Here is a 21,753-nt window from a genome sequence, read left to right as displayed (position 1 = left end):
GTTGCCATGACTGTGATGGAGGTGGAAGGAGTCGAGCGGTTGAATCAGGGCCCCTGGAATGAACGGCCAGATCCAGGCCCCTCTCGGGTCCCACTTACCACTTCAGCTGCAGCGAAGAGAGAACCACAGACACCGAGGAAGCTGCCATGGCCGCAGAACCCATCCACGGCTGCAGCACGATGCCAACGGGCATGAACACGCCTGTCCGAGAAGAAAAAGCATTCATCTGCCCCATAAAAGAGCCAGAGATCCTTCTGAAACCACATCTCTTTCCAGGAAGCCTTCCCTGATTAATCAGTCACCTCCCCACTCTCTCTCTCTACCCAAATACTTTGGCATTTCCACAACACCTAACCACCTGGATACTCCCCCACCCCAACCTGAGCCTCCCACTGCACTTTGTACATACAGTTTGTACATATTCTTATGCTCTATTACGTTCTCTTACCTAAAATCTATCTTTCTGTTCGTCTCTGCTGCTAGACTGCATGCTCCTTGAGGGCAGCAATCATGCCTGTTAACTCTATTGTACAAAAATGGGAACCTCTGTGGTCTAGTGGAAAGAGCAAGGCCCTGGCAGTCAGAGGACATGGGTTTACATTTCTGCTCCTCCACTTTCCGGCCGTGTGATCTCGGCTTCTCTGTGCCTCAGTTTCCTCAACTGTTCTCCCTCCAACACACTTTGTGTGCCCACTATGGGAGAAGGACTGAAGCTGATCTGACTATCTTGTCTCTCCCCCAATGCTTATAACAATGTTTTTCACATAGTAAGCATTTAAGAAATATCATTATTATGATTATAATTATGGTAAGTGCACCAAAAATACTGTTGATTGATTGACTGAGAAATCTCTTTCTGCCAAATTCTAAAAGTACGCGAATGGATGCTGTAAGAAAAAGGTTGCCCTTGGAAGACTTGAGCTTCAAGCAGCTTGTTTTTCCCAAATGATCAAAGAACCGAGCATCTTTGTAACACACCAGTGGCTACTTACCTGCGGCAATTGGTATCCCGACCATGTTATAAATCAAGGCCAGAATCAGATTTATCCGAATCCTCCTGACGGTCCTCTTCGACAGATGAATGCTGGCCACCACGTCCAGCAGATCGCTCTGCAAGACAGGGGCTCAAGGTCATTCATTCACTCAAACATATTTATTGAGCACTTACTGTGTGCAGAGCACTGTATGAAGCACTGAGCAGGGCGGTCTGCCCCTCCCCGCCTCCACCCCCGATCCTTAGGGGCAGCGGATAAGGCGAGAGGAGGGGCCCCGGCCGTGCTCACTCTGATGAGGACCACGTCGGCCGCCTCGATGGCCACGTCAGTGCCCGTTCCGATGGCGATGCCAACGTCGGCCCTGGCCAACGCCGGAGAGTCATTGACGCCGTCTCCCACCATGGCCACTCTTTTCCCTTCGTTCTGGAGCTCCTGGACCTTGGCCACCTTGTGAGACGGCAGAACCTCCGCGAAGACTTTGTTGATGCCCACCTGGCGGGAAAGAAGCACACCCACGCTAGCCCAGGGAAGGGCGGCGCATGGTATCGGTCTAGGGGCTCTGTTAGTCTTCTTCCACCCCAAGGAGGGAACGAGCATCAAGGGTCACACTGGAAGAAATGTCAGAAACTGGTCTTCTTGCCAGCTCCACCTCCGGCTCAGAGTGGCGAGCGGTGAGGAGCCAGGCTGGGGTCACCACAAGGGAGGGAGGGATACCAAAAATGTACACACGACAGAGCTGTGTCAATTGGGGGTGCCTGAGGCATGATCTTCACGGGTCCCCATTCTTACAGTGCCCAACTAGGCAATGGCAACCGCTGGAGGATGGAGTCTGGAATGAGACATAGGCCCTGCCCTGGCAGCATCCTCACTGTGCCCCTCTTGCCTCATCAATGCTTCTGCCCTCCTAGCACTGACGGAGCCCCTTCCTTCCTCTCCCCCTCGTCTCCCTCTCCATCCCCCCCATCTTACCTCCTTCCCTTCCACACAGCACCTGTATATATGTATATATGTTTGTACATATTTATTACTCTATTTATTTATTTATTTTACTTGTACACATCTATTCTATTTATTTTATTTTGTTAGTATGTTTGGTTTTGTTCTCTGTCTCCCCCTTTTAGACTGTGAGCCCGCTGTTGGGTAGGGACTGTCTCTATGTGTTGCCAACTTGCACTTTCCAAGCGCTTAGTACAGTGCTCTGCACACAGTAAGCGCTCAATAAATACGATTGATGATGATGATGATGATGATTCTACCCCTCCAAGTGGCTACCTATGGCCACCTGCAGCCTGGCCCCGGCACGGTTGGAACGGGAAACCCATACCTGGGTCTGAAGGGAATACGAAAGGACAGTGGTTGGGAAAAAATATGTTATACTGTAGAAACAGCACAGGACTGGGAATCAGGAGACCTTGGTTCTAATCGCCACTCTGCCATTTCCCTGTTGTGACACCTTGGGCAAGTCGCTTAATTCTTCTGAGCTTCAGTTTCCTCAACTATAAAAAGGGTATTCAATTCCTATTCTCGCTCCCCCTTAAATGGTGAGTCTCATGTGGGACAGAGGCCATGCCTGACCTGACTGAATTATATCCACCCCAGTGATTAGCACAGTGCTTGGCACATAGCAAGCGCTCAACCAATCCCAATCCCTCAGCGATTATTACCATAGTCAGCCCTGTTGGCCAAATGTTTGCAGCCCGCAGAGAATCACCTGCTTGAACTGGGTCGAGGAAAAAGAATCTTCCATACCTGAGTGGCGATGGCCTTTGCGGTTTTCCTGTTGTCTCCAGTGATGAGAACCACGTCCACCCCCATGTTTTTCAGGGTGTGGACAGCCAGGGCCGCCTCCCGTTTGACCCCGTCCGCGATGGCAATCATGCCGCAGAGCACACCTACGGAGACAGGAGTCTCAGGTCAGCGAGGGATGGTGTCAAGGGGCAAACTGCTCCTCTAGTGTACTCTGAGCTCCTGGAACTGTCAGGGGGCAGAGAAGGACTGCACAGAAGGATGACCAGTATGCATACAGAAGGGACAGGACCAAACGACTGAGCATGCGCGTGTGTACACACGCACGCCATAATGACTGACTTGATAGATGCGACTGGATCGGCCTGGAAGGAGCCATGCAGTCAGGAGAGGGAACAGAAGCTCATAGTGGGCAGGGAATGTGTCTACCAACTCTGTTGCACCGTACCCTCCCAAGCGCTCAATATAGTGCTCTGCTCACGATAAGTAAATACCACTGATTGATTGATAAAACGATACGGATTGGGGGAAGCCTTGCCTTGCGGGCGAAGACAGAAGACAGAGTAAGAAGGCAGTCAGGTGTGACTGTTTAAAGGCAAAAAGGAGAAAAAGAGGGGGAAAAATGGAAATTCACCCAGAGCCAAGAGCTGACAGTGTGGTTCTTCAGAGTCACGACAGAATGGCCGCTGCATCATTAAATCCATCAACAGTGCTTCTCGAGTGCCTACAGCGTGCAGAACACTGCACTAAGCGCTAAATGGACCCAAGGAACTAGTTACCATCGATAGCCACCAAGATGGCTGTATGTCCTTTCATCTCATGGTCTATCATTGCATCGTTAACATCACTGGAAATATGCAGACCGTTGCGTCTCATCCATTCCCGGTTTCCGATCAGCACCGAGCAGGTCTGGGAGGAAGCGGCATCTGTCCAATAGTGGGGTGGGACCATGAAATGGAAAACGAATGAATTCTACTAAGTGGCTGCTGGATTTTGGAGGTTTCATGTAGACACGCACACCCTGGCTCCCGGCACTACGGGTAATTGAAAAGTGGCAGCGGGACTGAAGAACCAAACAGTGTTCATTACACCTACCAACATACCCTCTGGTCTTAAGGAAAGTAGGAAATACCAGCGGGAATACCTGGCCTGGTTGCTCAGCCTCTGGGGCTTGGATCTAGCCCAAAAATTCCCTGCTTATTGACTTATTCCCAGAACATAGACGACGGTCGGAGAAACCTTTTTCAGTGGGATTACTGCCAGCTCCGTTCAGGTGACTCTTCGGTTCGCTGGGAAGGTGTTTGCTCTGGGCTAGGATGGCTTCAATGTGGCTGACCTTACAGCCGATTCCACAGCCGGGCACAGCTTGGAAATCTGTACAGTATCCTAGGGTTTCTGTTCCAAGTTCCTGAGGGTAGAGGGAGGGAGGGAAGAAGGAAAAGAGAGAGTGAGAGAACGGTTGAGAGAGGCACTCAGAGATCACCCGCAGAGATCGAGGGGGCCAAAAGGCAGGCTGAGAGAGACAGCAACTAAAAGCGACAGAGAGACAGGGTTCTTTCACCTTCATGCTGTGCTAGGCTGTTGGAAACACCAGTACGACACGCTGAGTTTACTTAGTGTGCCACGAGATTATCTGGCATATATGGACCCACTTTGGTCCTAGGAAGCATTGTGAATGCACGTTATAACAAAAGAGACACCTTCCGGTGTGGTGTCACTGGCCCATTTTTAGAATTTTGGTTGGTGAAATGCCGCATGACTTGCATGCCCTGACGGCATTTGTGTCTAGGTTCAAGACTCTCGAGACAAATGGCACGTCCTGGGCACCTTCCACCGACAGCCAAGAACCCTGGTGGGTAGCACCTCCCAGCTGGGTTAACTGGGACGAGATGGAACCAAGGAATGAAGATTTCCATTAAAGAGTGCCAGGGAGAAGGGAAGCCAACTTACATACCTATCCGTAATTTTTTTATTTATATGTCTGCCTCCCCCTCTAGGCAGTAAGTGCCCTGAAGGCAGGAAACATGTTTACCATCTCTCTCACGTTGTACTCTCCCAAGCGCTTAGAACAGTGCTCTGCACATGGTAAGTGCTCAATAAATAGGATCGGTTGATTGATCAAAGCATTTTTTAAAATCTCCTTACCTCTTTACAGTATTTAGTGACTGCCAGGCCTAACGGGTGCTCACTGCTGGCTTCGGCAGTGCCCACAACCGCCAGGACCTTCTTCAAGGGTAGAGTGGCTGGGTCCAGCAGCAGGAGGATTCTCAGGACTTTGGGGACCCCGTAGGTAATGGTGCCCGTTTTGTCGAACATCACTGTCTTTATCTGGAGGGAAGGAACCACATCGGAAGGGCGGTGGTCACCACAAAAGACAACCCGTTAGAGGTCATTAGGGAGACAGGATCGGAAATGTTACAAGGGCAGAGAAGCACCGTGGCTTAGTGTAAAGAGCCCGGGCTTGGGAATCAGAGGTCGTGGGTTCTAATCCCGGCTCCGCCACTTAGCTGTGGGACTTTGGGCAAGTCACTTCACTTCTCTGTGCCTCAGTTACCTCATCTGTAAAATGGGGATTAAGACTGTGAGGCCCACGTGGGACAACCTGATTACCCTGTATCTACCCCAAGTGCTTAAAACAGTGTTTGGCACATAGTAAGCGCTTAACAGATACTGTCACCATCATCATTCCCAGGCAGATGGACTCTTGAAGACATTTATTCTCCAAACGGCCTTTGTTATGGCTGACAAAGACAATATACCAGGCTGGGTGGAAGGACGGACAGATAGAGGGTATGCACAGTGCCACATTTCTTAAGTTCTCCAGCTGGGAGTTGGGGGGTAAGGGCCTCACCTTGTGAGCCATCTCCAGAGGTTTCCCTCCTTTGATGAGGATGCCGTTCTGAGCAGCAACGCCTGTGCCCACCATGACCGCTGTTGGAGTAGCTAAGCCCAGAGAGCATGGGCATGCTATGCACAGAACCGTGATGGAGGTCTGGAAGGCGAAGCGGATCACCACTTCGCTCTGTGAGATGTGTTTATTGTATTTCTGCCGGGAAGAAGAAGAGAAGGATGGTCTGAGAGTCAGGCAAGAAATCTGAAATTACCGGGGTGCTCTGTCATGGCCTGGGGGGCTTTGGAGAGGAGTCACTCTGCTGCTCTGCGCCTCGGTTCCCCTATTTATCAAATTGTGCTCATCCTGATTATTATGAGGTGGAGAAAATTAATGAAAGCATTTTGGAAACAAAAAGTCCTATATGTATTTTTCAAAATGAAATCCACTATCAGTACCAGCATTATAGTATGTGAAGTCTTGCGATTTGCTTGACTCAGCATTCAAAGGAGTGCTAAAAGACCGATTCACAGTGTAACAAAGTGGCACGCCCTCCTCTCATGCTCAAATAAAACAACATATTTTCTGTTTCCAAGGTACCACAATATCCTCCGCTCCCTATATTTTGTGAATTTGCTTCAATTAATGCTATTTATTAAAGGCTGAAACTGTGCAGAGCATTGTACTAAGTGCTTAGGAGAGTACAATAAAGTTAAAAAAACCCGATTCCTGCCCGCAAGAAGCTTCCAATCTACCTGGGGAGCTAAACAGTAAATTAAATTACAGGTAGAGGGAAGCAAAAGAGTTTAAAGATGTGTACATAAGTACTGAGGGTGGGGAGGGGATGCACTGAATATTTAGATGCTTGTGGGGGTTAGGACTTAGGTACTTCGATGATGCAGTGGGGAGGGAAAAAAAAGGGTGAGAGAGATGAGAGATTAGTTAGCGAAGGCTTCCTGGAGGAGATGTGATTTTAGTAGGCCTTTGGAGATGGGGGGAGTGGTGGTCTGCTGAATGCAAAGAGGAGAGAGTCTTTTTGTTTTTTGTTTTATTTTAAGTGGTATTTATTAAGCACTTACTCTGAGCCAGGCACCGTTCTAAATGTTGGGGTAGACACCGGGTAATCAGGTTGGACACAGTCCATGTCCCACATGGGGCTCACAGTCTTAATCCTCATTTTACAGATAATAATAATAATAATAATAACAATGGCATTTATTAAGCGCTTACTATGTGCAGAGCACTGTTCTAAGCGCTGGGAAGGTTACAAGGTGATCAGGTTGTCCCACAGAGGGCTCACAGTCTTAATCCCCATTTTCCAGATGAGGGAACTGAGGCCCAGAGAAGTGAAGTGCTTTGCCCAAAGTCACACAGCTGACAAGTGGCAGTCAGGATTAGAACCCATGACCTCTGACTCCAAAGCCTGTGCTCTTTCCACTGAGCCATGCTGCTTCTGTGCCTCATCTGTGCCTCAGATGAGACAACTGAGGCACAGAGAAGTGAAGTGACTTGCCCAAGGTCTCCCCCATTGGACAAGTGGCAGAGCTGGGATCAGAACCCAGATCCTTGACATTTATTTAGAGAAGTAGTGGCTAGAGCAAGGGCCTGGGAGTCACCAGGTCATGGGTTCTAATCCTGGCTCTGCCGCTTGTCTGCTGTGTGACCTTGGACAAGTCACTTCACTTCTCTGTGCCTCAGTTGTCTCATCTGTAAAATGGGGATTGAGACTGTGAGCCCCAGGTGGGACAGGGACTGTGCCCAACTCAATTTGCTTGTATCCACCCCAGTGCTTCGTATAATGCCTGGTACAAAGTAAGTGGTTAACAAATAACATTTATCCTTCTTAGAAAGAGGAGTCCGCACCTGGTGAATCCCAAAAATTAAAATTAAGCAATCTGAGGCCAAAATCCCATGAAATCCTTCTCCAGCACAAATCTTCCCCAATTTGCTACGATTTTATTGACTCCTGAAAGACACCATAAAGTAAACTTTGCTGTCCGGAAAACTTTAAAATGGTAGGGTGAAAACTGCATTTTAGAAGACTGACAGTACCTCACTCCATCAGCATCCTCCTCGATATTGCAGTTAAAATAAAATAATTCCAAATGTAAGATGGGAGAGCAAGGAACACCGAAAAGCAATTCCAACTTCCCCTCATAAATCACATTTTTTCCCATCTTCACGCACCACTACAATGTCACCTCCTCCCGTATTAGGACAATTAGTATTCCAGAGACGCAGCTGTCCCAGGCTCAATAACCAGGGCTCAATCTTTGAGCTACAACTCTCTGTCATTTCCACAACTAGAGCGATGGTCACATGTTATCAAAGATTTTTCTGTCATTCTAAACCCAAAGGTTCTCGCACTAAGTGGTCTTTTGCAAGAGACAGGCCTGGACTAGAAATCTAAACAAAATCCAAAGAACAGAAAGAAGAAATGATAAAAGAAGCTAAAAATCTCAGCCCAACAGTAAAATGGGATCAATATAGATTTGCTTGGGGGACACACATCTGTATATGGACTTATGTAGGTATATAGAGAAAAACAAAGTGAGCAAGTCAGAGAGCAAGCGCTGTAATTATAGTTATTTTGGCACTTGTTAAACACTTACTATGTGCCATTTTAAACACTAAGGCAGATTCAAGTTAATCAGGTTGGACACGGTCCTTGTCTCATGTGGGGCTCAAAGTCTAAGTAGAAGGGAGTAGGATGTAATTCCCATTTATCAGACGAGATAACTTGAGGCCCAGGGAAGTTACTTGACTTGCCCGAGGTCACACAGCAGACACGTGACAGAGCCGGAAATAGGACTCAGGTCCATGTGGTCTCCACTACGCTACACTGCTACTGCTGTCCTTTCCTAAAGGTGACAATAGATATGATGAGTTTGCATCCATGTGGATGCAGGTCTAGCTGAAAAGACCACTGGGCATGCAGTCATCCATTCCACAGAGACAGCACCCGTGATGACAGCTCAGCCGTTCGCACAGCCGAGAAAGAGCGGGGTGAAAATAGCAGGAAATGTGCCGTGGGCTTCCTCTGAACAACACCTACCTCATGGGGGTTTCCTCAACAGCCACAAAACAATCTGTTTCAGGGAAAATATTTTCTACGGGAATTAAAGGACCATTTTTCGTGAACGAATGGTCACCAGAAGCGGCAGGGAAGAAGGCCTGGTTTTCTGATTTTCCTGAGTGAAGATTTGTGCAGACAAAAATATGAAATGAGCAAATATGGATTCATTAGAAGAGACAGGTAACTAAAGTTGCCAAATTGAATGGAAAGTTTAATGAGTAAGACTCTACTTACGGGAAAGTACTTCTGAACAACATCGAAGTTGATGAACCCGATTATAATCCAAACCACCAATGTCATGGTTGAAATGATGATGATAAAAGGGACAAAATAGCCACTAAATCTGTCAGCTAGCTGTTGAATGGGAGCCTAGTAAAAAAAACCATAAACACCCCATATTGAGAATTTTAGACCAAGAAGCCCCAAACCCAAGGGTCTACATACAAAACCCTAATTTTTCTCCTCAGTATAAATACATTATACTCAGTATAAATGTCGCTTATTAACCTGTACAATATCTTTGCAGATCTTGATTCTACGTCTTAGTGAAAATACCATGGAGTTAAAGAAGGGTATTTGCAAAATTCTTTGGATTCCTTACTTTTGACATCTAAGCTTCTTCTATTTATTCTCCATCTACACCTACTCCCTTGGAGAACTCATTTGCTCCCATGGCTTCAACTACCACATCTACGCAGATGATTTCCAAATTTACCTCTCTAGCCCTGACTTTTCTTCTTCTCTGCTGCCTTAGATTTCCACCTGTCTTCAGGACATCTTTACCTGTATGTCCTCACACTACACATGTCCAAAACAGAACTCATCTTCCCACCCGAACCCTGTCCTCCCCGTCTTCCCCATCACTAAAGACAATACCACCATACTCCCTATCTCACAAGCCTGTAACTTCACCATTATCCTCTACGCCGACCCAAGCACTTATCCTGTCCCACTTTGACTACTGCATTAGCCTCCTCATTGACCTCCCTGCCTCCCAGTCAGTCAGTCATTCATTCAATCGTGTTTCTTGAGCGCTTACTGAGTGTACAGCACGGTTCTAAGTGCTTGGAAAGTACAATTCAGCAACAAAGAGAGAAAATCCCTACCCACAACGGACTCACAGTCTACAAGGGGGGAGACAGGCATCAAAACAAGTAAACAGGCATAAGTAGCATCAATATAAAATAAATAAAATTATAGATTCATACACATAAAAAATATGGAATGCTTCACAAAACTGCAGTCCATACTTCACCCTGCTGCCTGGATCATTTTTCCAAAAATAAGTTCAGTTCACATATCCCCATTCCTCAAGAACCTCCAGTGGCTACCCATTCACCTCCACATCAAATAGAAGCTCCTTACCATCAGTTTTAGAGCACTCAATCAGCTCGCCCCTATACCCTACCTCGCTGATTTCCTACTAAAGGCCAGCCCACGTGCTTCACTCCTCTAGTACCAGCTTTCTCACTATGCTTCAATCTCTTCTATCTCCCCGTTGACCCCTTTCCCACATCCTCCCTCAGATCTGGAACTCCCTCCCTCTGTTCACTTATACCATTGGATCTGTACCCTTTAAGCACTTGATAGTCACCCCATTCTCAGCCCCATAGCACTTATGTTCATATCTCTATTTTTTTTATATTAATGTCCATCTCCTCCTCTAGACTATAGGCTCCTTCTGGCCAGGGATCGTGCCTACCAACTCTCTTGTACCCTCCCAAGTGCTTAATACAGTGCCCAATACCCAACAGATGCTCAATAAATATCACGGACTGATTCTTTACCTTTGACATCTGAGCTTCTTCTACCAACTTCACAATCTGGGCCAGGGTGGTGTCAGACCCAACGTGCGTGGCATTGACCAGCACGGATCCATGGGCATTTATGGAACCGGCAATCACTGTGCTCCCTGGTTTTTTAGTGACTGGCATAGCCTCGCCTAGAGGGAGGGGAGAAGGGGAAGAGAAATCATCTCCGAGTCACCGTGAGCCTCTCATCTTCTGACAAATGGTGTGATGGCACTAGCCGGGGAGTTCGGCACTAGCTCACCTGTGATGAGGGACTCGTCCGCCATAGTGTTGCCTTCCAGGACTTTCCCATCCACGGGGAACTTCCCCCCGGGGACCACCTTGATTACGTCTCCCCGCTGAACCAGCTCCATGGGCACCTGCTCCTCCCTGAAACACCACCAGAGTCACAAACGTGGTGGCCCGGGCCCTCAGCTCCCCTTGCTTCTTAATATTAATAATAATAACAATCATAGCAATAGTATTTGTTAAGCCACACCCTGGACTAAGCATGGAGGTTGATAGGCGATAATCACACGAGGGGGTCAAAATCTCAGTAGGAGAGAGAAGAGGAATTTCACCCCCATTTTACCGATGAGGAGACCGAGGCCCAGAGAAATTAGGGGACCTGCCCAAGAGCACACACGGCAGGCAAGTGTCGGAGCCGGGATTCGAACCCAGGTGCTCTGCTCTCGGACCTGTGCTATTTCCATTAATCCCCGCTGTTTCCCTCTTCTTCTCCTCCGTTACCAGAATCACAATTCAGTCAGGCCAACGAAATAGTTCGGCAGTCAAAAACCCGCTTGGGTTGCACACCCTGCCTAGATCGACAATAGCTTAATCAATCTGAAGGATGGAAAGGGTGGGAACGTCTTCATTTGTGGAGATTGTTTCACATATTGGTGTGATTTGGGGTGAAAGGTGTTGAACTCTACCTCCAATTCCCATTCCTAGCCTCCCTTCATGTCTAACATAGGGTCAAGGGGAAATCAGGATATATATCGACAGGAACATAATCCACATCCTCTTGTCCCAATGCAGGATTGTCCTGCATCCAATCGTGCCAGACACAAGTCTTTCTGGGGACACCATTATGAACGGTCAGTGGTGGTGATCTGGTCATCCTCCCTCAGCTATCTCCCTCACTACCCCCAGACACTGCTGGTCTGAAATCACCATTTCCACCCAGAGGGGCCCACCTTTGCCACTGCCATTGGAAAACTGGGAAGAGGAGCTCACGTGATTCCTTCCATTGTCATTCATTCAATCGTATTTACTGAGCGCTTACTGTGTGCAGAGCACTGTACTAAGCGCTTGGGAAGTACAAGTTGGCAACATATAGAGACGGTCCCTACCCAACAGCGAGCTCACAGTCTAGAGGGGGGAGAGTCTTCCCCTGTGGTCCGAAACCCAGATGCAACCAGAGGGCCTTTGACTGCACCCACAGTCTTTCTGAGGCAAACGCTCCATCACTATGAACCATTACAGCCCCGGGAAAAAGCTGGATGTGTGCGGGGGTGAGCTAATCTGCCCCTCTTTTTTCAAAGGAATAACTTTACTTTCCAGCCAGACACAATGTTCCAGGACAACGAAATCCCAGCCGGTGCAAAAAGTCTCTAATAAAAAAATACTCACCTGATGATTAAGTTGTCAGCACCGAATGTCACAACGGTAGCTTCTGTAGCTTGGAGAGACATGAGTTTGGCGAGAGCTTCTGATGTTTTACTCTAAGATGGATGAGAAAATAGATAAGACAAGTGCTACTGTTTGAACCCCAGCTAAAGGCTCTAGAGTTCTGAGAGCCGTGGAGAGGCAACGACTGTCTTCTATTTGCAGAACAATGCTGCTGTTTGTTCCTGTCTTGCAAGGAAATCCAAACCCCAAACATTTGTGACCAGTCCTTTCCACACTAACTGCTGTCTTAGCATTGAAATGCTTTCTGGCAGTAAACATTAGCAGCCTGGAGCGGTAGAGGAAAGAAATGAGGGTTGAATTTTCTATTTCTGTGTTAAAATGGGGTGGAGTTTTGGCAACTTCACCCTAGGCCCCCTGCCACTCTCCCCCAAATCTCCCCCACCCCTCTGACTGCTCTTTGGAAAAGTCGCATGAAGCTGATTGAAGACTCCCAAAACCTGCACTGCTGTTTCCGCTAACCAATCGACAGCCTGCCTTCAGTCATCTAGCAGACTCAAAATTTTTCTTGCCCACAGCTGGTTTCCTTGAAGGTTTAGTCTAATTTCTTCAAGCCCCGGGTGTGTGCTAATTTTCAAGGTTGGCTTAATATTTCTCAAGTGGCAAGGTATTGCAGAACCAATGCATCCTATGGGAAATATGCCTTCTGGGGGCAAGATGCATTTAAGGACGACAGGTGCAGGATGCGTTCATAGGCAAGGGATGGTGTGTGTCACGAGAATGGCTACTGAGATGGACGACCAGCTCCCCAATTCTTCCAAGTATCCTTTAGTGTCTTTGTCAGAGGCAGAACTTTGTCAGAGGCTGGGCGGATCACTAGTCTGACGCAGTTTAGCCTTTCTCCTTTAATAATAACAATGATGGTGTTTGTTACGCGCTTACTATGTGTCAAGCACTGTTCTAAGCGCTGGGGTAGAGATAACAATGAGGTTAGACACAGTCCCTGTCCCTCTTGGGACTCACAATCTTAATCCCCATTTTATAGATGAGGTAACAGGCCCAGAGAAGTTAAGGCTTGCCCAAAGTCACACAGCAGACGAGTGGTGGAGCCGGGAATAGAACCCATGATCCTGATTCCCAGGCCCATGCTCTACCTGCCACACCATGCTGCTTCTCATGTGATTACAGCTCGGATTTTCCCCCATGACCCTGCATTGCCTTCCTCTGCCCCTCCCAAGGAGGAGCTCTGGCAGGATTAACTGATAACAAAACACCAACCTTCCGATTCCAAGCGAAGTCATTACAGGAATTACAGTTACTGCTTAAGGCCCATCCCAAGAAGGCAGGTTACCTTTGCCACGTGTTCCAGCCATCTCCCCAGGGCAATGAAGACAAAGAGCATTGGGGGAGTGTCAAAGAAGGTCACTGGACTCTGCTCCGCTTTTTCGGCAATGGCCACCACCAAGATCACAAGAGAGTAAACATAGGCAATGCTGGTGGCCAACACGATCAGCACATCCATGTTGGCGGTTTTGTGTTTCAGAGACTTGTAGGCTTGGGCGTAAAAATACCATCCGCCAAGGAACTGTCAAGGGAAGAATGTGGGGAGGGAGGTGGAGGGAGGGAGAGCAAGGGGAGTAGATCTATTAGGACTGCTAACTTGCAGGAGGCAAAGCTCTTACAGTAGCATTTTAGGGCCATAATTATCTCCCACAAGATATTGATTAACTAGGCTTTCAAATAATTGCATATACCTTAACTCCAAGATTAAAAAGGCACTGATTTCTTTTCAGTAGCAGTCATGAAACTTTGGAACAGGCAAGCATCAATCAGTGGCATTTACTGAGCGCTCACTGTACGCAATGCACTGTATAAAGTGCTGGCAAGAGTACAATAGAGTTGGTAGACACACTCCCTATCGTTTGACCTTCTGGTTATGTGTACAGGGTCCGACTCCACTGTGTTCGAAACAACTGGATGGTGGTTTCAGCGGGTTAAAGGAGCCTTCGTTTTGCATGATGATAACAATGCGAATTTGCCAAAATGAAAACTGAGACAGCAGGTAGAAAGCATGGCCTAATGAAAAGGCTCCTTGACGGTGGGGACCGTGACTACCAACTCATACTGTACTCCCCCAAACGCTCAGTACACTGCTGTGCACACAATAAGAGCTCAATGAATACTGGTGATTGACTGATTAATTGCTTTGGGAGAGTCCCAGGGAGCTTACAGTTTAGGGGGAGATTAGTTAAATTTTCATCTCTGGGACTCTTTATAAATAGGCGTATTCTGCAGGGTGGCAGAATCAACCAAGCCGATCAATTAATCGTACTTACTGAGCACTTACTCTGGGCGGAGCACTGCACTAAGCACTGTACACTGTCAGGGCCCAAATTAAACCCCTCTGGCAGTGAGCAAAGAGAAGAGTGTTGCATTTCTCCCTCATACATACCTGGACAAAAGTGCACAGGATAAAGAAGACAAGATTTAAAATGGACAGTCCTGGAATGATGTTGTATTCCAGCACCATTGACTCATGAGGCTGGTTGCTGGGTATTAGCATATAAATCATTAAGCATAACACAGGGATTCCAAACACCAGGCTGCAGAAGAAAGATTTCTTCCACCTACGTAACAACAGAAGCAGAGTTTTTTTTGGCTTGAATTCGCTCTCGGATCCCTTGTGACCAACACAGTTTGGCCCATGCCTCTTTAAAGTTAATTGGTTGGACCTTTGTTAGATTTTAGCGCCTTCCCTTTCCTACCTTCTGCTTCCCCTCTCCGATGACGCTCATCACCCACTGTAACACATCACAGCTGCTGATACAATAGTTCTTGTCTCCACCCAACAACCTATTACCTAGCCAGAATTTGGACAACAATTCTTTATAAAACGCCCATCCTCAAGAGCCTCCATGCCTCCCTCCTTACTCTTTCTGTGGTTTGGGGAGAGAATAATAATGATAATAACAACAACAATAATAGCAGTAATAGAATTTGTTAAGCATTTTCTACGTGCCAAACGCTGCAATAAATGCTGGGGCACTATCGAGATAAGGAGATCAGATGCATTTCCTGTCCCATACAAGATGCCCAGTCTAAATAATAATAGTGATGGTATTTTGTTAAGCGCTTACTATGTGCAAAGCATTGTTCTAAGCACTGGAGGGATCCAAGGTGATCAGGTTGTCCCACATGGGGCTCAGAGTCTTAATCCCCATTTTACAGATGAGGGAACTGAGGCCCAGAGAAGTTAAGTGACTTGCCCAAAGTCACACAGCTGACAATTGGCAGAGTCAGGACTTGAACCCATGACCTCAGAGAAGGGAGAACAGGTATTTTATCTCTATTTTACTGGCAAGGAAACCGAGACACAGAGAAGGTATGTGATTTGTCCAAGGTCATAGAATAGGCACGTGGCATGTTTGGATTTGGAACCCACATCCCCAACTCACAGGTCTGTCATCTTTCCACGAGGCCAGCTACTTCTCAATAATAATAACAATAATAATAATAACAGTAATAATAATATAACTATGGTACATTTATGTCCTTATTAGGTATTAAGCACTGCACTAAGTGCTGGTCGACATAGATTCCCATCCCATCCAAGGCTCACAGTCTAAGTGACAGAGAGAACAGGTAGCTTATCCCCATTGTACAGATGAACCTGAGGCACAGAGAGGTTAAATGACTCGCTCACGGCCACACAGTACGTCAGTGGCAGAGCAGGTCTCCTGATTCCCAGGTCCAGAATCTTTCCGACAGGCCACCATGTCTCTGGCCATTATGCCAGGATCACATGCCACTTTGGGCTGGAAGGCAGTGTGGTCTAGTCCAAAGAGCACAAACCTGGGAGTTAAAGGACTTGGATTCTACTCCCAAATCTGCCACTTGCCTGCTGTGTGACCTGGGCAAGTCATTTACCGTCTCTGTGGCTCAGTTTCCTCACGGTCTCCCTCCTTCTTAGACTGTAAGACCAACAAGAGGCAGTGACTGTGTCCCACCTGACTGTCTCGTATCTACCCCAGTGCAGAGTACAGTGGTCGATACATAGTTAATGCTTAACAAATACCACTATCATTATTATTCCTAACACTGCTGAGCTGATGAGCTCCTCTCTCTCTACTAACCAGATTAACTGACCGCACATTTTTCCCAGCTCCATTCAAACAAGCCGCTAGACCTGAATGCTCAATAAACAGGACTGACTGATCTAAAGAAAAGGAGCTGGTCCTTCGATCCTTCCCCTCTGAACCCCAAGAGCATTAAGATTTAGAGAGTCACCGTCACTGCTGGAAGGGGAAACAAAGAGCAACAGTTAGGCAAATCCCGCTAATGAATTCGGACAAGGAATTTGGCTGCCATCTGGGTATAGTACCGTTAATTTACTTACTGCCTTATTTCCATCTTGTGATCTAAATGATGAGCATGTGGGTCTCTCTGGGCCAGGGAAGCATGGAAGCCAATGTCCTTGTTATTAAAAAACAAAAAAAGAAGCACATGTACCAGGTTGGCAAATCATTTGGGAGAAAGCTTTTTCCCCATCTTGCTATGTGAGGCACTCCAAAATTCCAAAAGTGATCTAAATTTAGTTTCCCTACATGCAGACACATTCAGTGATCACGAACTCATATACAGACATATCACTATCAGTGGCATTTATTGAGTGCTAACTACGTGCCAAGCACTGTACTAAGCGCTTGGGAGAGCACTATACAAGAGTTGGCAGACAACTTCTCTGGGCCTCAGTTACCTCATCTGTAAAATGGGGATTAAGACTGTGAGCCCCATGCAACCTGATCACCTTGTAACTTCCCCAACCATTAGAACAGTGCTTTACACATCGTAAGTGCTTAATAAATGCCATTATTATTATTATTATATGCTCCCTGCCCACAACGAGCTGACCATCTAGAGAGGATATATTCCACAATTATTTGTTCAATGTTTCCTATATATGAGGGCTTATGAAATTCATCAGCCATGGTCAGGGCCTCTCTATAGCTGTGCCTATCCTCTCTGGGCACTGAGGCAGGAAGAACTAGCAAGGTAATCACTTCATCTCTGTAGCCAGCAAATCTAAATTACTGCTCTTAGCTAGACCCTGATGGGTCATGCAGCCACTGAGGTTTCAACCAAGGACCTTCAACAATTTTACTTCAGTCCATAGCTCTCCACTCCTCAAGAACCTCCAGTGGTTGACCATCCACCTCCTCATCAAACAGAAACTCCTCATCATTGGTTTTAAAGCCCTCAACCAGCTGGCCCCTTCCCACCTCGCCTCGCTGATTTCCTACTAAGCTCACACACTTGGCTCCTCTAATGCCACCTTGCTCACTGCATCTAGATCCCTTTGGCAATCATATTGATTGAGCACTTGCGGTGATACATCTGCACTACTTCCCCAGGCTACTAACACTTAAAAAAATATACATATCTAATATGAGGAAGTGACACGACAAGGGAATTTTACTTTTGATGTGTTAACGCAAATGGATGTCCACTAAGGTCAACTGAAAAGATGAGTGAGACATACTGAGGCACAACATGTCTTGTTCCATTCTGTAAAAGGGATCAATCTGTTGTTAGACTGCATCCTTTTCTTTGCATTCATAATAATAATAATTGTCATATTTGTTAAGTGCTTACTACACATGAAGCACTGTACTTTGCACTGGGGCAGGCGCAAGGTAACCAGATCGGACATGGTCCTTGTAGCGGTAATAGTGCGAGTAGTATTATTACATGTTCAGTGCTTACTGTGTGCTGAGCATTGTATTAAGTGCTGGGACAGAACTCAGGGCTCGCGGTAGAAGGGAGAACACTCATTGGACAAAGTTGAATTCAGTTGTGTACTTTTTTGAAAACCAACTTACCTCAATAATTTTTATAATATCTCGAGGACCAACAACTTCAGGATCAAACTTGATGTGAGCCTTGTTGGTGGCGAGGGCCACAGAGGCATAGAAAATGCCATTCGTTTTGGTCAGCTTGGATTCAATGCTGTGAACGCATGAGGCACAAGTCATCCCTGTCACCTGTGGGACAGAGTGGCAAAAAGTAAATCATTATGATGTGGTGCAGGTGGGAGAGCCCACCCTGAACCAAGAGCCAGGTTTTTACATCTCAACTGTGGAGCTGACTAGCTTGGAGACCACTGGAGACAACTGGTGAGCTTTCTTCACTCTGTGCTTCGTGTTTTGTTTTGTTTTTATGGTACCTGTTAAATGCTTATTATATGCCAGGTGCTGTACTAAGCACTGGGCTTGATATAAGCTAATCAGGTTAGACACAGGTTATGACCCCCATGGGGCTCACAGTTTTGGCTTAGTGGAAAGAACACAGGCTTGGGAGTCCGAGGTCATGGGTTCTAATCCCACCTCTGCCACTTGTCAGCTGGGTGACTTTGGGTGAGTCACTTAACTTCTCTGTGCCTCAGTTACTTCATCCGTTAAATGGGGATGAAGCCTGTGAGCCCCACATGGGACAACCTCATTACCTCGTATCTACCCCAGTGTTTGGGCACATAGTAAGCGCTTAACAAATACCATCATTACTATTAATCCTGAATTTACAGAAGAGGTGACTGAGGCCCAGAGAAGTGGAGTGACTTTCCCCAGGTCACACAGCAGACAAGTGGCAGAGCCGGAATTAGAATCCAGGTCCTTCTGACTTTCAGGCCCAGGCTCCATCCACTAGGCCACATCTAAGTAGGAGGGAGAATGGGTCTTGAGTCCAGTTCCTTGGATGGAATGGACGAGAATGTTCATCCTACTTCAAAATGCCTAAGTCTCTACTGATGACTTCCCAAGTAAAAAATACAATTATTCAATACAGTGCCATCTATCCTGGCTGTCCATTTCAGTCAGAACATGTCTATAAATGGGAACAAGAATGTGGCTTCTCAGTTGAAACCGGGTTCTAAAGGGTAGTACTCACAATGAGCTCTATATTGCCATCGGAGCTGGTGTAATCTTCCATGACTGTAGCTTCAAAGCCCAAATTCTGGATCAGATGAGCTATCTCCAGTGGCTCGATGCTTTGCGGGTTATACTTAACCTCAGCCTTTCCGGCCATCAGCGCCACCAACACTGAAAGCACACCTACAACCATAGAGACGGAGCTATGAGGACACAAGAGACATGCCTTCTTCGTAGACAAGGTTAAAAACATTTTTAAATCCCACAGAAGGACCCTGGGTTTGATGGGTTGCCCCACAGACCACCTATTAACCACGATGAGAACTATGCACATGCACCAAAAGCAGAATGGATATTTTTGCACATACTTGCTGCTACTGCTTCCCGCATAAACAAAATACCTTTGAGGATCCAAGGAGCAGGATTAAGGCAGGAGGAAGAAAGGGGTCAGGAGACCAAGGAGTAGGTAATTCTGAGTAGCAGAGTGATCTGGAAGGAAAGAAACAAATGCAGAGCGGAAGACAGACGAGGTGCAGGGAAAAGAAGCCATGGGATGGGCAACAGAAGGGAAGCCTTAATTCGGGCACATTGGTGAAGCTTACTTCTGCAGCATTCCCTTAGCAAGTTTCAGAACTCGATTTTTCCCGGATTCAATAATAATAATGATAATAATAATAATGTTAATGGCATTTGTTAAGGGTAACTATATGCCAAGAACCGTACTATGCAACAAAGCAGGAACAAGATAAGCAGATTGGAGAGTCCCCGTTCCACAAGGGCCTCGCAGTCTGAAGGGGAAGAGAGAACAACTATCGTATCCCCATTTTTACACTTGAGGAAACTAAGGACCAGAGAAGTTATGTGACAGTGACTTGCCCAAGGTTAAAGAGCAGGTAAGTGGTGTAGCCAGGATTGGAACCCAAGTTTCCTGACTCACAGGCACATATGTGCTCTTTCCATTAGATAAGGTTATCTTGGTATATAATAAGGGCAAGCAGTGTGCTCTGTATTGGGGTAGAAACAAGGCAATCTGATCGGACATGATCGGACCTCACAAAGCTCACAGTGAAGAGGGAGGGCTGGCATCACCCCCACTTTACAGATGTGGAAACTGAGGCACAGAAAAGTGAAGTGACATGCCCAAGCTCAGAGGACGGATCGGTGGCAGAGCTGTGCCTAGAGTTTGGTTTTCCTGATCCCCGGGCTCTTTTCCTCGGGCCAGGGATACACAAAATACAACTCGTTTGCCAGCCAAGTGAAGAAGTACACCCAGAGAACGGATTGCTCAAGAAAGGCAACCCTGCTCACTTGTAGATTGTAAGCTCCCTGTTGACTGTAAGCTCCTTGTGGGCAAGGATCACCTCTACTAACCATGTTGTACTTCCTCAGGCGAGTAGTGTTCAATAAATTCCACAGATTGAAACATTTATAATGAACCCAATGAAACCTTCTACCAAGTGGCTGGGAAGAGTGACATACAACCTCCCCCCTGCCCAGAGCTACTATTGGGTTACAATTAACTGTGATCCCCTTTGTGACAAGGGTGCCAGTTGGACGGGGACGGGGAAGGATCCTACCCCCCAGGGTCATTCCAGGTTGGAAGGATCGAAAGCCTCATCGGTCGCTTTGAATCCCTCACCATCTTCCTTTTGCAGATTTCGTTCTATGTTGGACACGCAGGACGCACAAGTCATGCCCGTGACCCGTAAGAAACACTTCTCAGAAGCCGGGGTTCGGAGGGGTGGCGGTGAGCCGGAGTGAGATTTCGTCACGGGGCTCTCCTGGCTGGCGCCTTCACCCTGCCCCCGGGCACCGGTTGCTTCCTTCCGCAGGGGACGCGACTCTGCCCCAGGCAGGGTCACTGGATCCTTCGCACCAAGTGTTCCAGCGTGGCTGCTGCCAGTACATCCTACGACAAAGCACCAGGGTTACCATTCCTAACGGAGAAATCACAGGCTCCATCCTGTCTGCTCGGTCCAGGCGGAAGCTGATGATAATAATAATAATAGAATTTACTAAGCGCTTACTATGTGCCAAGCACTGTTCTAAGCATTGGGGAGGTTACAAGGTGCAGAGGTTGTCCCACGTGGGGCTCACAGTCTTAATCCCCATTTTACAGATGAAGTAACTGAGGCACAGAGAAGTTAGGTGACTTGCCCAAAGTCACACAGCTGACAAGTGGTGGAGCCGGGATTTGAACCCATGACCTCTGACTCCAAAGACCGTGCTCTTTCCACTGAGCCACCGTGCTTCTCTGATATTACCATCATCTACCCTGGTTGGGTAGCAAGATTGGGTTCGTGCATTTTGTACCACTTACAGAGGTTCTGTCTTGAATTTATGGTTTATTAGAGACCCTGGGAGAGGCAGTGACTTCCTCGCTCAATGCAACTCCCCCCCTGACCCCTTTTTTTTTTTAAAGAAATCCATTAATTGCTTACCACGTGCCAGGCCAGTACTAAGCGCTGGAGTGGATATGAGCTAATCAGTTTGGACACAGTCCATATCCCACATGGGCTCACAGTCTTACTCCCCATTTTACAGATGAGGTAACTGAGGCACAGAGAAGTGAAGCGACTTTCCCGAGGTCACACAGCAGACAAGTGGTGGAACTGGGATTAGAACTCAGGTCCTCTGACTCTCAAGCCCATATTTTATCCACTAGACCATGCTGCTCTATATGTTTTTAAAATCTGAATATATTTTAGACGCTCTGTTGAATTTAGGTGTTCCCAAGTATTTGTATGCCCTTTACATACCT

At 47.0% G+C, this 21,753-nt stretch overlaps 1 protein-coding gene across 2 annotated transcripts in view; it reads right to left on the bottom strand.

Moving 5' to 3' along the window:
* The window catches only part of ATP7B (ATPase copper transporting beta), a 46,884-nt gene that overhangs the window by 2,907 nt on the left and 22,224 nt on the right, over nucleotides 1-21,753 (bottom strand). For both annotated transcript variants that reach the window (XM_038761713.1, XM_038761714.1), the window contains exons 4-21: nucleotides 20,632-20,901; nucleotides 19,012-19,175; nucleotides 17,949-18,110; nucleotides 16,466-16,542; nucleotides 14,522-14,696; nucleotides 13,421-13,654; nucleotides 12,073-12,164; nucleotides 10,700-10,827; nucleotides 10,435-10,589; nucleotides 8,882-9,016; nucleotides 5,593-5,787; nucleotides 4,887-5,069; nucleotides 3,981-4,149; nucleotides 3,521-3,667; nucleotides 2,745-2,887; nucleotides 1,284-1,487; nucleotides 993-1,110; nucleotides 99-201 (exon numbers count right to left, since the gene is read on the bottom strand). In XM_038761713.1, coding sequence (XP_038617641.1) covers nucleotides 99-201; nucleotides 993-1,110; nucleotides 1,284-1,487; nucleotides 2,745-2,887; nucleotides 3,521-3,667; nucleotides 3,981-4,149; nucleotides 4,887-5,069; nucleotides 5,593-5,787; nucleotides 8,882-9,016; nucleotides 10,435-10,589; nucleotides 10,700-10,827; nucleotides 12,073-12,164; nucleotides 13,421-13,654; nucleotides 14,522-14,696; nucleotides 16,466-16,542; nucleotides 17,949-18,110; nucleotides 19,012-19,175; nucleotides 20,632-20,901 — 2,854 coding nt within the window. The remainder of the gene's footprint in view (nucleotides 1-98; nucleotides 202-992; nucleotides 1,111-1,283; nucleotides 1,488-2,744; nucleotides 2,888-3,520; nucleotides 3,668-3,980; nucleotides 4,150-4,886; nucleotides 5,070-5,592; nucleotides 5,788-8,881; nucleotides 9,017-10,434; nucleotides 10,590-10,699; nucleotides 10,828-12,072; nucleotides 12,165-13,420; nucleotides 13,655-14,521; nucleotides 14,697-16,465; nucleotides 16,543-17,948; nucleotides 18,111-19,011; nucleotides 19,176-20,631; nucleotides 20,902-21,753) is intronic.

This window comes from Tachyglossus aculeatus, chromosome 20 (assembly GCF_015852505.1).
Source record: "Tachyglossus aculeatus isolate mTacAcu1 chromosome 20, mTacAcu1.pri, whole genome shotgun sequence".
Lineage (NCBI taxonomy): Eukaryota > Metazoa > Chordata > Mammalia > Monotremata > Tachyglossidae > Tachyglossus > Tachyglossus aculeatus.
Note: the sequence above shows the minus strand (reverse complement) of the source record. Positions and strands in the feature narration are given on the sequence as shown.